At 36.3% G+C, this 15,351-nt stretch overlaps 1 protein-coding gene across 3 annotated transcripts in view; it reads left to right on the top strand.

Moving 5' to 3' along the window:
* GALNTL6 (polypeptide N-acetylgalactosaminyltransferase like 6) overlaps window positions 1-15,351 on the top strand; it is a 440,839-nt gene that overhangs the window by 188,490 nt on the left and 236,998 nt on the right. For all 3 annotated transcript variants that reach the window (XM_068137080.1, XM_068137081.1, XM_068137082.1), the window contains exon 4: window positions 8,448-8,614. In XM_068137080.1, coding sequence (XP_067993181.1) covers window positions 8,448-8,614 — 167 coding nt within the window. The remainder of the gene's footprint in view (window positions 1-8,447; window positions 8,615-15,351) is intronic.

Here is a 15,351-nt window from a genome sequence, read left to right as displayed (position 1 = left end):
GTGGATGTTTTGATAGTGTCCTGAGTGAACTAACTTGTCTTACGTCCTCTTAACCTTCCTTGTGTTAAACACTTACAGTATGAATAGTTCATTAGGTAATTGGCTGCATCACTTAGCATCTAAATGCAAAGACAAAGGATGTTCTTGTGCTAAAATTGCATACAAGTAGTACACTGATGAAGGTGACAAAGCTGGGCTCAGTGCTTCTTTTGGTTACACCTTTGAGCAAGTCTGCCTTGAACTTCCAAGAGAGAGACAATTCTGTCAATGCTTTCTGACCTACTGTCAGAAGCAAGCCAATTTCCCAGCTGCTGTATGTTAAATATGATGCAGGCCAGTCTCAGACTGCACTTCACTTTTGGAAAAGCATCCTCTGTTCAGAAGCATACATGAAGTAATGAGAGTTGGCAATGGAATTACTATTTGTAGTAATTTCTGTACCAATATATAAACGCCCCCCCCCCCCCCCCCCAAAAAACAAACAAACAAACAAACAAAAAACAACACACCACCAAACAAACCAAAACACACAAAAGTAGATCTTTCATTGTTTCTCTTCGCATGCCCCATGTCTCTTTCTGTAGTCTGGAGTAGAACAAACCTGCTAAAGCTAGGAGAAATGTTGTTTTCTAGTCTAGAGAGACAAACACTGCTTATTCTAATTATTTAATATAGCAGCTGACATTAATTCTTATCTTTTCAGCATTATTAAATATTCTGATGTTCATGCTGGTTTTGTTCAAAGAAGCAAAATCAATCAGTAACATTTTGAATAGTGCTCCAAATACGAAGAATGATTGCAATCATCTAGTCTGAACAGTGAATATAAATGTTGTGATATATATTGTTTCAAACTCCTAAGTGCTTGTAAACTAAAGCATCCAATCTTTTAGTTTTTCATTCTTGAAACAAGGAATTCCAGCTAATTCCTGATACTGATAGAATAATGAGCATTATGATTTCAAATATTTGGGTTTGGTATGTTTGTATACCTTGATTTCAACAGTCTTCTCTTCTACAATTTGTAATTTAATTGTTGATAACTTGTGTAGCCACAGATCAGTTGCATAAATCCTTGTTGATTTGCCTGAGTAATGTCACAAGAAATCCTGTCCTTTTTGAGGTTCCCCTGGGCATAGATAGATTCACTTTATACTGAAGTTCTTTGTGTTCATACTGTACAATAAGGATGCCCCAAGTAATTTTTGTGATGTCTGGTTTCTAGCCTGTATAGGTTGTAGTCAGTGTTGCCAGTTGCTGACTATTGGGTTTGCAGTTAACTGTGTGATACAGTGGCCTTTCACTGTTGCTGCCATCACTTTTCAGAAGTCAGAGCTGTGCTCATTTCTCTTGCACGTTAAATTTTTCACAGACCTCAGAAGAAATGCATTACCCATATTTCTTTCAATATGAAGTTTAGCTGAAGGCTGTGAGATGATCTGTGTCCTGAACACTAATGAGATTTTCTTTCTTTTTAATAATGAAAAAAGCAAATTTCACTCTACCTGTTCTGCATAACTGAAACTCTCCAACTCTTCATTCTTGTTAGCAGCAGAAGCTGAGAGAATGCCTGACTGCTTTTACGCTCAAAATACTTGAATGTGGTGTAGTTGCTGCTCCTTGTATTTTCAGAAGTGGCTAAAATTAATATGTGATTTGGTTTTTTAGGGGGGGTTGTTGGGGTGTTTTGGCTGTATCTTTTTGTGTCTTTGGAATAGTTGCAGAGTTACTGTTAATCCTTAGTTATATTTTAGTAAACTTTTCAAAAGACTAGAATCACTAGACTCGCATGGGTAAGGGCTATGTTATAAATATAGTTACACAATCATGCAGTAATTCATATCTGAATCCTCTAAAAATTTTCAGTTATTACATTGGGTGTATTTAATTGTTTGTGTTTTTTTATAAATGCAGTCCATTTTCACAGTTTAAGCTATGTATACTGTCCTTAAAAATAAAATTTTAAAAATCTGTCTTTAATCCAGTACTCCAAGATAGATTCCAATGCATTCTCTAGTCATTTTATGATCTTAAAGAAAAGCTTAGCTTGCCCCACCTCAAAACACTGAAGAAAAATTATTTAATCTAATTAAAGTCTACTGAAGTTTACAGTATTTCATAGGGCTTATGGAATTAATTAGTTGTTTGGATTGATCTTCAATTGAATTTTTGATTATATGCTGGAAGAAACTAAAAGAGTAGGTGGTTTCTTTCTAGTTCTTTTCCACTTCTGGAAATCAGAAATGTCTTTATATAGACATATAGGCTTCATTGCTTCATACCACTGTTTACTACCTGGCCACAGAGCAACTGGTTAAACTGAAATTGTAATTCTCATGGGGTAGTGAGAAAGCTGGCGGTTATTACTCTGACTGCTTTTGGAAGCATTTTGTGTAGCTACTGAATAATGCAGTGAAGGTGCAAGTTCACACGGTCCAAAACATTGTAGGCAATGTCCTTGTTTCCAAGCATTACCACACTATTCTCTGCAATTGCCTCAGGGCATCTGATTTGAAGTGCAGTTTTGGCCTTCTGTCTCTGTCATACCTTCTCTTAGTTCTCCTAGTATTGGTAGTAACAAACGACATGGAACAGTTCCTAAATGTTTTCTGGGTGCTTTGTCTCCTTTTTCATATGACAGCATCAGCTAAAACGAGGGTAAAGATTGATGATTACCCTTCTGTCCTTTCGGAGAGAAACAGCATGCATCACTTAATAGGCCAGCGAGAAGTGTCCAAGCCTGATAGGTCTGTTTCTGTTTACTGAAAAGAATTTGGTAAAAGAAATAAGCTGTTTATGTAAGTGGAGGAAAGTAGTTCTTGCGTGTTTAGAAGCCTTGCTGTCATAAGATGTGGTAGCAGGCATTCGGACTTACTGATTGTGCTGGCATATGTGGTCAAAGAGGCACTCTCATTGCTTGCTCCTGTTTCTACTGGCTGTGAATTGGTATTACAGACACTGGTCAGACCTAGTGATATCTTGTCCAGTATTTTATCTCATACATATTGTAGGGAAGATGAAGCCGGGAGAGGTGTGAAGCTGGTAACATACTGCTCGGAAAGAAAGTAGAGAAGACATATAGGCAGATCACAGCAGGCCTCTCTCAAAATACAAATATTTCTGTAACATTCTCTCTCAAAAAAGAAGTGATTTAGTGATGTGTGCAACATGTATATATTAAATAAATTAGGCTACTTGCTGATACTTTGGAATTCATAGATAAGAAAGCACGAGGTTTAAACTGAATGTAATTATAGTACTAGGATTCCCGCTGATACAGGCTCGCTTGTGAGGGATTTTGAGATGATATGAAATTACCACATGCATTCATTTTTTTCTATTTCCAAGCCTAGTTTTAATATATGTGGATGACTAGATAAGTTTCTTAACACATGTGATTAATTATTATTTTTTTTAAGGTTTTCCCATGAATGATGATGGGTTTATACCTCACTATCCTCTAAAATTTTGTAAATGTAAACATGCTTTGTGTTGTAAAGTTTATCTGCCACCTCTTCCCTTGGTTCTTCCCTTGGTTAGAGAAACCTTTTGATTTGAAGGATGAAGTGAGGTAAACTCACTGACTTTGATTTCTTCAAAGTCATGCAGTGCTGCTGGAGTGACTCTGCATGACAGACCAAAATGATGCCATTTGACATAAAGTAACGAGCACTTAATTCATCTCTATCAGCTCTGATGGAAGTTCATGCTGAGGGAAACATACATAAAGAACACAAGGCTTTGTCTGTTTCATTTCCAAGACCTGTTGTTTGTTAGTGCATTTTAGAGCAGCAACACAGATTATTTCTACTGTACAATTTAATTCTGCTTATATTTAAATTAAAGGAGCAATAATGTTTTGAAGAAAGCTTGTTTGTTCTAGTAGGGAAAAGCATTGTGACATTTATTCAAGTCCATACTCAGTGATGCCTGCCTGCTTTCCAGCTGTGAGCCATTGTGAAAATAAAGGTTGCTTTCTCCTCCGTGGGCTCCCAAGCTAATTTTACAGCCTTGTCAAGTGGCAGCAGAAATTACTAGTTAACATTACTTTATCAGGCTTGGTTGACAAAGCTAGATTGGAACAGAAGGATGGTGTGACTGAAGCTTCTTGCTGTAAATTTAATACTTTGACATGTTAGACAATCACTATGTAAACATTAACTGTGAAATATTTTGTGCTGGTAGTTTATAGAGGGCTGGGAGCTGTAGTTCTTTAGTAAAAGGAGGGGGAAAGGGCCATATCTGGAAAAAACAAAAAAAACCCAAACAACTCACATAAGAGAGTATGCACTGACAAAACCAGTGGGGTGAAGTTGAAGATCTTTGTTTTGCTGTAACTTTCTCTGGCACTTGCTGTAAGAAGATAAAATTGAGGGTGGGCTACTTTTATGATCTAATAACTGCCACAGTAGACTGCTACCTTGCTTCCTAAATGCAGCAGAGGGCTGTGTGCAAGACATTTAACTTTTCCTAAAACATTTCCTATCAGAAGGGGCAGTTTACAAGGTTGTTGATGTGTCTAGAAGGCACAGAGCCTTGTAACTGACCAAGGCATTGCTACTGGCATGCTTTAATATGCATAAAACATTGTTGTTGCTATATCCACAAGGTCAGAAAAAATGCTGCTGTTATGAATCAGCTTTTGCTGTAAAGTGGCTAAAATGTTGCCAGTCATGCTCTCCTTTCTCATAATTTTAGAAGCCTCTTTTCTTTCATTTGCTCTTCAACAGATGGTAGATTTCTACATGTTTCTGTTAAGGGAGGCTGTAGAGATGCAAAATTTTGCAGTTCTGCATCTTTTCTTAAGCTAGTGTGATATTTTAGGACTTCTTTTCCTACATATAAACTCAGGGGGTTAAACAGAACTATCCCTGTTCTTTGAAGTGGAAGCATGCTATTTCTTTATTTCTGCCCAGCTGAGGTGGCTAACCTACAGAAGAAAATAATAATAATAATCTTGTAATTATAACTGTGTGATTATAACACCTTTTCACTACCTCTGTTTTTATGAGTGGTCCTCTTTTACCAGTGCCTCCTGGAAATAGCTTCCAGGTGTTTTTGTGGCATTTTTTTTTTGTTTCTTCACCCCCTTATCCTGTCCAGATCTGTTGATTTAGGCATTTGAATAATGCATGTTTGATATACATGTGCTTGCTTGCCAAGGTCTTAATATAATCTCTTGTTGACAACCGTTTATTCATTTGGAATCATAGAATTGTTAAGGTTGGAAGGGACCTCAAGGATCATCTAGTTCCAATCCCCTGCCACGGGCAGGGATACCTCACACTAGATGAGGTTGCTCAGAGCCATATCCAGCCTGGCCTTAAAAACCTCCAGGGATGGGGCTTCTACCACCTCCCTGGGCAACTTGCTCCAGTGTCTCACCAACTTCATGGTGAAGAATTTGTTCCTGACATCCAATCTGAATCTACCCTTTTCTATTTTTTTTTTCCATTTCCCCTAGTCCTATCACTACCTGACACAATAAAAAGTCCCTCACCAGCTTTCTTGTAGGCCCCCTTCAGATACTGGAAGACCACAATAGGGTCTCCTCAGAGCCTTCTCTTCTCCAGACTGAATAGCCCCAACTCTCTCACTCTCTCCTCTGCTCCAGCCCTCTGATCACCCTTGTGGCCCTTCTCTGAACACATTCCAGCACCTCCATATTTTTCTTGTAATAGAGGTTCTCGAACTGGATGAAGTACTCCAGATGGGGTCTCACAAGAGTGGTGAAGAGGAGGAGAATCACTTCCCTAGACCTGCTGGCTGTCTTGTTGCAGCCCAAGATACAGCTGACTCTCTGGGCTGCAAGTGCACACTGGTGGCTCATGTTGAGCTTCTCATCCACTAGCACCCTCGAGTCCTTTTCTTCAGGCCTGCTGTCAAGCCAGTCATTGCCCAGCCTGTATCGGTGCCTGGGATTGCCCCGATCCAGATGCAGGACCTTGCACTTTGTCTCCAGTTCTGTAACCAGTTGCTTACCGATCATTAATGATGAGGCTGCATTGGTAGTATAACTGAGCAGGGTAAGCTGTAGCGATTTATAAATATGTAGTTGTACCTTAAGTATAATTTGTGTTTCTGAGCAAAGCGATTGAATGTTGCCTCAAACACTGAACATTACAGATTCTACTAAGCTGTTTGGTAACATAAGTATGGGTGTAAGGATGAAACTGAAGAAAAGTATAATGAAAGTAATGAGAGACTAGTCAAATTGTGTGCTCTTAGCATCATTAAATATTTATCCTTTTATCAGTATGGACATGATGTTGAGTATATAGCCAGGAATGATTACTGAAAGCACTTTCATGGAAATTATTGTGATAAAAACTGAAATAAAAAAATTAGTTTAGTGTACTAATGTAAAGTAGATTGAATTAGGTGATTACCCTCAATCCCATAGGATTTCCTCTTGTCCTGTCACTTGTTACTGGGGAAGACAGACCAGGACTCACCTTGATAGAATATTCTTTCAGGATTTTATTTGTTGGTTTCTGGTTTTATGGAGATAGAGAAATTATTTGGTTTAAAATCATACTTGCAGGAAGTTAAAAATACAAAAGGAGGCAAATGCCTAGCTTTCAAGAATGGCATAAAAAATACACATATGCATGGTAATATCATTTGTTCTAATCCAAGAAGCATCACTGTTAACAAACAGCTGGCAACAGCAGGTGAAGTTTTCAGTAGGTGCCTTTCTTAATTTGCAAGCTGCAGCAACTACAATATTAATAATAGGCTTCTTTTGTTCTACTTTTTCCTACAGATAAGAAAAGGAATTTTTAATTAACTCTATTGCTGTAGTGGTTTTTTTTTTCTTCCCAAAAATGTTAGAATACATACTTTTTATCACTAGGTAATGAGTAATGTTTTTTCCAGAACTTTGTATTCTTGCAAAGCAATTTTTTTTTTTTTCTTTCCATTGTGCATATGTGTTCCACCAGCAAACTGCTTATTAAAAAGTTTCCAAAAGTATTTTCTTGAAAGTGGTGTGTCATTAAATTCATTGTTGACAAGTTTCAGGAAGAAATGTCTGAATTACAAATTTCAATGTTAATTTTTAGGAAAGCATGTGAGAACTTGGTTGTTTATTCACAACTCTGACAGTTAATATTTGACAAATACAACTGCAGTAGCTGTGGGGGTTTTTTATTCATTTGGAACATTTTTTTCATTGTGGTCATTGTACAATAAAGGGGTAAATATTGATTTCTAAGTGACTTTTATAAAGTGGAAATGCAAACTAAGCAGAAAATATATGTAGATCAGCATTAGGACCTACAGCAATGTTTGATATACATGCTTATCTTTGCTACTTTTCCGAAAGAACATCTGTGCATTTTTCAACATAGAAGTTACAGGTCTGAACTTTTTTTTTTTTCATTTTCTGTTGTTTTCATTTGTTTATCACAAGGCTGACATGTTTCTGCTTGTAGGGATACCTTTATCAGGGTGCGAATTTCTCTTGGGGAATAAGAAATCATTCAGCTACTCTGTCCCCAGAGCTGAAAATGCCATGCTGTGTTAACACCAGAGAAATGTGTCTCTTTTCTCTCCTTTTTCAACAAAACATGAAAGATGAGATCCTATCAGTTTCACTAACCTAAACATTAGTCATGAAATATTCTAAGCTGCTGGGTAAAACTGGATTGCAAGGCCATTATTTATTTTTAAAGAATGAGGTTTTGTACTCAAGTATGTAAACAACTCAGTATTGAAAATGGTTAGGTTGAGCACTGATATTACATAGATGCTGTTCAATTAAAATGCTGAAGGTGCAATGCTTTCAAAGATAAGAGGTTGATTACATTTTCTTGCTTGTAACAGTCTGTATTTTCAGTGGTTTATCTCTGTGTTTAACAGCAGCAATCATTTTGGATGTCTAGCTGTGGAGTTGGAGTTGTGGATGATGTTGTTTTGCATATTGTAAGCACAGGTCACCCAGAATATTACTGAATTTTTTTCTTGAGTTTTGGTCTCATGGTGTAGAAGACTATTTTTACAAATTCTGTCTGCTATGGACAAAAATAAAATAAAATAATAAAAAAACCCAAAAAACCTGAACAAAACCACGTCAGATTTTCTTTTGCTCCATATTATGGTTCAGAATTCTTGATAAGTGAATTTGTGTTCTGAAAGTAACATCACAGACATGATATGTCCTCTGTCATTTTGCAGAGGAAAGCTTCCAACAAAGGAAAATAATCTTCTTACAGGCAGTTAAATTTTTCATCTATTCTGCTTCCATTTTGTCCCTGCTCAGATATATTGTATGTTCTAAGCAATATGCATACTTTAAATGACCTGATTATGTTGCATGAAACTACTGTTTGATTACGCTGATTTTGTGCCAGCAACCATAATGGTTGAATGGCCCAAATGGGTGGCAGTATATGCTAACTCAGACTTTTAAGTGTGCTTATACAATTATTTTCTTGTCTTTTCAGCTGTAAGCACAAGGTGTACTTGGAAAAGCTACCAAATACTAGCATCATTATCCCATTTCATAATGAAGGCTGGACTTCACTCTTGCGAACAATACACAGTATTATCAACCGCACTCCAGACAGCCTCATAGCAGAAATCATTCTTGTGGATGACTTCAGTGATAGAGGTAAGGTTTGATAGATTTTTTTTTTTTGTGTGTGTGTGTTTTGTTGTTGTTGCTTGTTTGGTTTGGTTTTTTTTGTTTGTTTGTTTTTTATACTTGAAATTTATTGCATCACGGCCCTTACAGAAACTAAGGGGAAGCAGCAAATGAGGAGGCTATACCTGTTTTGCTGCCTGCCTTGTAAACTTGTTTGATTGTTAGCTGGAATAAACATGTATAAAAGGCTTTTTGGTTTATTTTACATGAATACTGAAATTCATGTCAAAGGGAGAAGGCTATGAGTTGTCCATTGTCTCTTAATAATATAGCATTTTGAATATATTATTTCTGAAATAATGCACATTTTAGTGTTCCAATATCTTTTTCTCAGACTTCACTTTTACTCAGAAAACCTATTGACTTTGACCATTTTAGGTGCAGTTCATTACATTTCTAATAATGGAATTTCATTGAGTTATCTTCATATGCTAGTATAAAATAGCCATACAAAGGAATGAGACTCTTCTGAATGCAATGTGAAAAACTGCTTTAGAATAGTTCAAGTGTACATTGTCTATATTTAGTAAGAAAACTACAACCATTTAATGACTTCTGCTATCAGTGCTTCTTAAATGCAACACAAGAAATGAAAGTTCCACGTTCCTCGAATGAAGTTTAACAATTCTTTAGGTAAAATTCATCTGTGACAATGGTGTGGAACTGGGAAATGGTTTTCATTCAAATTTCTGTACATCTTTTAGTCTGTCAGCTTGAAGAGCTTTGGATTTTGTTTACTGTTTCAGATTTTCTGTCTGGTTTCTTTTGAAACAAGAGTTGCTAGTGTGTACATGAGACTTGCTCTAAGTAGATGGATAAGGAAAAAGAGAATTGTACTCCTCAGTAATGTTTTAGGTAAGACTTTTGTCTCAGCTAGGAACTAACAGTAACAGATTTCTGATGTACTGTTGTGAGAAGCATCTGAGTGAATGAGAGGAATATTAGTTGAGTGCTGTAGTGGAACCATTTTTGTAAGATTTTTAACTCAGTATTTCAGGGGTTAGAAAGATTAATGCTGCACCCATCTATCTTACCCTTTTATATGTGCTGGTTCAGTTGCAGTGTGTCCTTTGATGAACTGCCTCTCTATCTGTAATAAAATTTAAGTGAAATTGTGAAGTGAGTACAGTTCTGGCTGTACTATGTTTATAAAATCTACACCATGGATGAAAGGTTTCAAAACAAGAAGCGTAAATTAGCACAACAATTTTTCTGCAGGCTAACAATTTCTCTAGTAGACAACTTACAGGGATGTGTGCAAGCTCTTTTATGAGGTGTCTGACAAGTAAAAATTATTCTTATATTGAGAAAGCAGCTGTTGAAGATGTGCTTTGTTCAGTATGGTTATACTGTAGCTTCTTTTTGTTTTCTTTGATAGAGATCATAGTGACTATTGTTGGTATACTTCTGAATGTGTTAATGTCGTGGAAAGCTTATCTACTTTCCATGTTACTAGAAAAAGAAATGCCAGTAAATAGGGAACATTGTAACTTTTGTTGGTGTTTCTTGCCTGCCCTAACTCAGGTTCTGCTGCTAAAAGTGTTTTGGGAGTAAATATTATGTGTAATATCAATTCTTTTTAAATTCACATAACACTACAAAAATATCCTGCAACTTCTTAATTTCCTGTTATATAAACCTATATAACTTTTCAGTGGAAAATTTTTCAGCTCTCAGAAGTGGTTCACAGAGCTTGAAGATGCTTAACGTGTCTAGTGTGAAAATCTGAAAGAAACTCATTAAGACTTGTGTGGAGACTTGTATGCGTTTTTGGAATGGTTGCCAGTTTTGAACTTGAGCATATTTGGTACTGAGTGTTTTGAGAAGAGTACATGCACACAAAAAATCGCTCTGAATTCAGTAACATTGCATTTCAAGTCAGATGTGTCATTTTCTTGCATCTGAAGTGGGTTTAATGCTTGTGTTTCTGATCCTCTAAGCTCCACTTAACTGAGGAGCTGACTGGTGTCTATCCCACTTCCATTCATAGGTGGTTTTTTTTTCAGTTTTGAACATGATTGGTTTCTTTCACCCTTTAGTTGTTTTTTTCCAAGACCAATAAGAGTGGTAAAGCAGTGTGAAAGATACTGCAAATAGGTTAGATAGAAAAATACATGCGTGTGTGTGTGTTCAGTCCTTGACAAAGCTACTACAATTGTTGCAAGGAAAGTTTATTGTGGCATTGAATCAGTACAGTGATTAGTGATAAATTTGTATCCTTCTTTCTCATAGTATAATTTCTTCATGAAGAAATATGCCGAACAGCTGACAAGCAACTATTACTTTTGTGAAATCCATTATATACAGCTTATGTGATGCTGTATATGCAATACTTATTCCATTACTTTATAATATGAAGAGAGTTTTTGCTAGGAACCTAAACATTATTTGCAGATAGTTTGAAGTGAGAATGTAATATTTCAATAGTACTGTTATTTTAAAAGCCATGGTTAAATGAGAAATGTTTTTCTCAAAGATGCTCTACTAATCAAACTTTCTACTAATCAAACAAAAGTCTAAGAATTTGTTATGAAAAGCTAATGGCTGTTAGAGATAGATTAGAACAGGACAATTGGAAACTTAAAAGCTTTGTAAAAGATGGGTAAAAATGCAGAAGCTTCTCGTTTTCTTAACTAATGCAAATATAAATACTGAAATACACACAAAGATATTTTGATAACAGATTATGAAGAGGTTTTACTGCACAGCCAGGTACCCAGCAGTTTGCTGGTTTGTCTGCAGAATCATTTGAGCACCTTCATTTTATTCATATTTATGTATTTGGCCTTTCTGATCAAACTCAAACTTTAAATAGTTCATGCATAATATTCACTAGAAATTATGATGTTTAGATGTTACAAAAGCAAAGCACAGCTGCACCTTTTTAAATATCAGTATAATGCAGACTTGAGACTTGGTTTTAGGACAGAGGTAAGCAAATAGGAAATTTGGAAATTAACTATTTGCTTATGGCCAAAATTAATATAAAAATAGATTAATCTAAAAAGTCATCGGTGGCAGTTGGAAGGAAATGTAAATTTAAATACAGGCACCCAAAGTTGCAACATTTCTTTTTCCATATCATTTATAGAGAGTTTAAATACTTGAAAATGATGAAGTAATGAGATGGAGAAAATTGATGTAGTTACTAGAACTGTTTCAACAAAAAAATCTTTTTGTTAACATTGTAGAAAGAAATGTTTGAATGATGAAAGGGAACTGAATCTAGAGTCTTCAGGAATTTCACCATAAATAAAAGACATGCATTGTCACTTAACAAACTCTGCAAAAAGAGATGCAAGTATTAGACTTCTACTTAATTTGCCTTAAAAAGCTCTTGATAAGGAAACTGTCCATGCTGTGTGCTGGCAGACCCTTGAATTTAATAACTTTTTTTATCTTCCAAATTGATTTAGCACTTGCTAGAGACTTAAACTGAATAACTCTGATCCAGGTCCAAGTATCACAGCTTTTTCACAAAAGTTTAATGGCTTTGCATGCAAAGGTATGCAGAATATATCTTTACAGTGGATCTTAGGTTGCAGTCCCAATACCCAATTCATACAAGCACTGCATTCCAAATTTTGTGTACGCTAAAAACCTACCAATTTCAGTGTCACCTGCAATTGAAAAATAAACGCTTTTATGCTGGAGGTAGCAGCATAGCTCTGTGTCATGTGTCTCTGCAGTGGGTTTGTGTGCTGCTTGGGTATTCTGAGCCTGGTTTCTGGGGAACTGAGCTTTGCAGAAAGTGTTGGTTGAGTTTGGGGGAGCCTTGGTTGTGTGTTTTCTGTGATAGGGGGTTTCAAAATGGGGGGTGGGAGGTTCATTTGCAGGTTTATATTTGGCAATAGAGTGTTTATTGTTGGCATAGTTTGAAGTTACACTGTTGGCAGACAGACCTCTGAAAACATGACAAGAAGTGGCAGTTTTAGAAGAAAGGAGAAGATGAAAGAGGAAGCAAGTTTTTGCTGGTTCAATTATAGAACAGCTTGCACTTGCAAAGGCAAACTGAAAACTCTAATTGATGTTTTAAAATTGGGGGAGCGTAAATCTGCATAATAGCAAAGCAATTCACTTAGACTGCCAACACGTGCTCGATCTGTCCATCAACGTTTTTGTTCCTTTTATGTTTTAATGTCTTTATTAGCATAATCAGGCCTGTGAACTCTTACTGACAGCATGTGCCCATGCATGTAAAATAGTCTTACCAAGCATTTTTACTTTACCTCATAGTTCTCTAACTTATTGTAAGAATAAATAAACCATACTACACCCATCAATGAACTGAAGAGCATTAACAATTATCAAGTGGTTTTTTTAGTTTATAGGAAAAATTTGGCAGGGATTAAAAAAAAAAAATTAGCAGCCAACAGCTTTTTGTAGGACAAAACTAGCTTCTGTTGCTTGCAATGAAGCAATGTTTTGGTGGAAAATGACAAACCAGAAAAGGTTCTTTTTGATGAGTCAGTCCCTTTTCCTTTTGTCAGCTGTTACATGTTCCTATCTGTGTTCACTTGCTTAGCTCTGGTTTGTGCAATGCTACCTACTGGAAAGTATCATACTATCCTGTACCAGATGCCTTCTGCTTTGTGATGGATCTCTGAATAGTCCAGATTAAGAACATACAAGTCAATCTGCAAATGCAAGCTGTGGCTACTTGTTCAGAGCTTAGTTTAGTTGGTCAGTGAATTGCAATATGCTGAATGATGTGCTTAATTTTTGTGAACATGGGTTATTGTGAAACAGATCAGATCTTCCTCCTAGTAGCCTACTGAATGCTTTTTGGCCTTATAGTTGTTGTGTGATTTCTAGTTCTGTAAATTCTATCAGTCGTATTATACAGTAGTGGTAGGGTAAGGGAGGTTGTGCTAAATGTAAAGCAGCTCTACCAGGATATCAGACTGCACAACTTCCCACTCAAGAAGTGCACGCTGTTTGTTACTTCCCTCTATTCCCTCTATTTTGCTTGCAGACAGCTAGTTTATGTAACATGTCACTTATGATTCCAGTTTATGGATGCTTGGCTTCAGATCATGGCTGGATGTAACTTTCCTGATGAAATGAAAGTGAAGGTTATATTGTATGAATGACTACTTTATTACAGGAAACTCTGCTATAGACAGAAAATTCTCTGGTATGGTGAAAGCTCCCTTCTCAAAAATTTGCCATTGTTATAAAAACATACAACATATTAAAAATAAAATTGGAAGAGGATGTTGTAGTATTGTGGAATGCTTTTAAATCTGTCCTTTGAGTTTAGGAGCCTGGTTTTCAAGATGGTATATAATTTCTTAGTTACTTTTCTTTTAAGGTGAGCTCTTTCAAGTTACAGATGTGATTTGTTTTTCTTAATTAATAATTCTCCTTTGTATACCAGATACTGTACTTTTGAACTCCAATGTCTAATGATACCTGAAAGCTAACCACTATTCTGGATAAAAAAGGTGTTTGTGAGGATTTGGCACCAAAAGGAACACTTCCAACAGTGTCCATGCTGAATGCATCCAAAGGAGTACATGGACACATCTCACTACTTTTCCTGGAGACAAGGATTGCCTCCTGTTGCTGTGTATGGCCAAAGTGATTGCAGCCAGGGTAAAGTTCAATGATGTGCCTTTCCTTTGACTAGGAGGAATATGATTAAAAAGTGTCCCACAACTAAGTCTGGTGTCACTGGAAGGGGTTGTTTCTACTGCGTCAGTGAATGGCATAATGGGGATGTTAATTAACTGAAACATTTTTAGATGATACGCCTCCTGAACGAAGTATTCAGTATGAAAAACTCTAGTCAGATGATGTGAGATAGCAGTTAAAGTGCATCTCTCTGAACTTCTTACAAACAATACATCTGAATTGATCAAATTTTCTTTTCTGGGTGGTTTGTTATAGAAGCTAGACTTCAAAAATCTTTTCCCTTTTCTTAATGCAAAAATGCTTTCAAGTAGGCTTATAATCTCCGTGCAAAATAGTAACATTAAAGCACAGGCAATACCATTGTGCATGCCATGAGTTACATTTTCTGTATCTTAAAGCAACTAACTTCAGATAACTTTTTACCCTATTGTAAAAGTCCAATAGATTGTTTTGTCCTCCCCCCCCCCCCCCCATTTGCAAATCATGGGCAAGCCTGGGATCTGCTGACGTTATTCCAAATACATTACCAGTAGTATAGATAAACAGTTATTCACTGGTAACAAACTTGATGAGCAACTTGGAATTGACATACAGGTTTCCTTACACTGTAAGGAAAACTGTGAGATGAACAAAGCAAGAAATAATGATCATCCCTTGGAAGAGAATTTTAAACTCAGGTGATAAAACACTGCATATTGCCCTGTAAAAGCCCTGGGCGTAGATTGTAGCTTCTAATAATTTCTCTGGGAAATTACTCTGGTTACTAATTGTATGCAATTTTTTTCCAAACTAAATGCTGTTGGGTTTTTTTTGTTTTTTTTTTTTTATAGTCTGCTTCTTAAATGCATGATTGCTAGTGAGTGTTTCATTTTCAAATCCTAACATGACCTAGAGAAAGAAAAACCCTGTAATGAGTTTAGCAAATGAATGCCTTCAGAGCTTTGTATGTGAGAACAAAGGTTTGTCCTGTCCTATTAATTTGATAACTCTGACAAAATCAGATCTCTTTAAAGAGCTCTAATATCTATTCTGACCTTGCTTCAGACAGAATAAAACAGAAAATAATT

This window comes from Melanerpes formicivorus, unplaced genomic scaffold (genome assembly GCF_026170545.1).
Source record: "Melanerpes formicivorus ecotype bairdi unplaced genomic scaffold, bMelFor1.0.p_v2 SCAF_4, whole genome shotgun sequence".
Lineage (NCBI taxonomy): Eukaryota > Metazoa > Chordata > Aves > Piciformes > Picidae > Melanerpes > Melanerpes formicivorus.
Note: the sequence above shows the minus strand (reverse complement) of the source record. Positions and strands in the feature narration are given on the sequence as shown.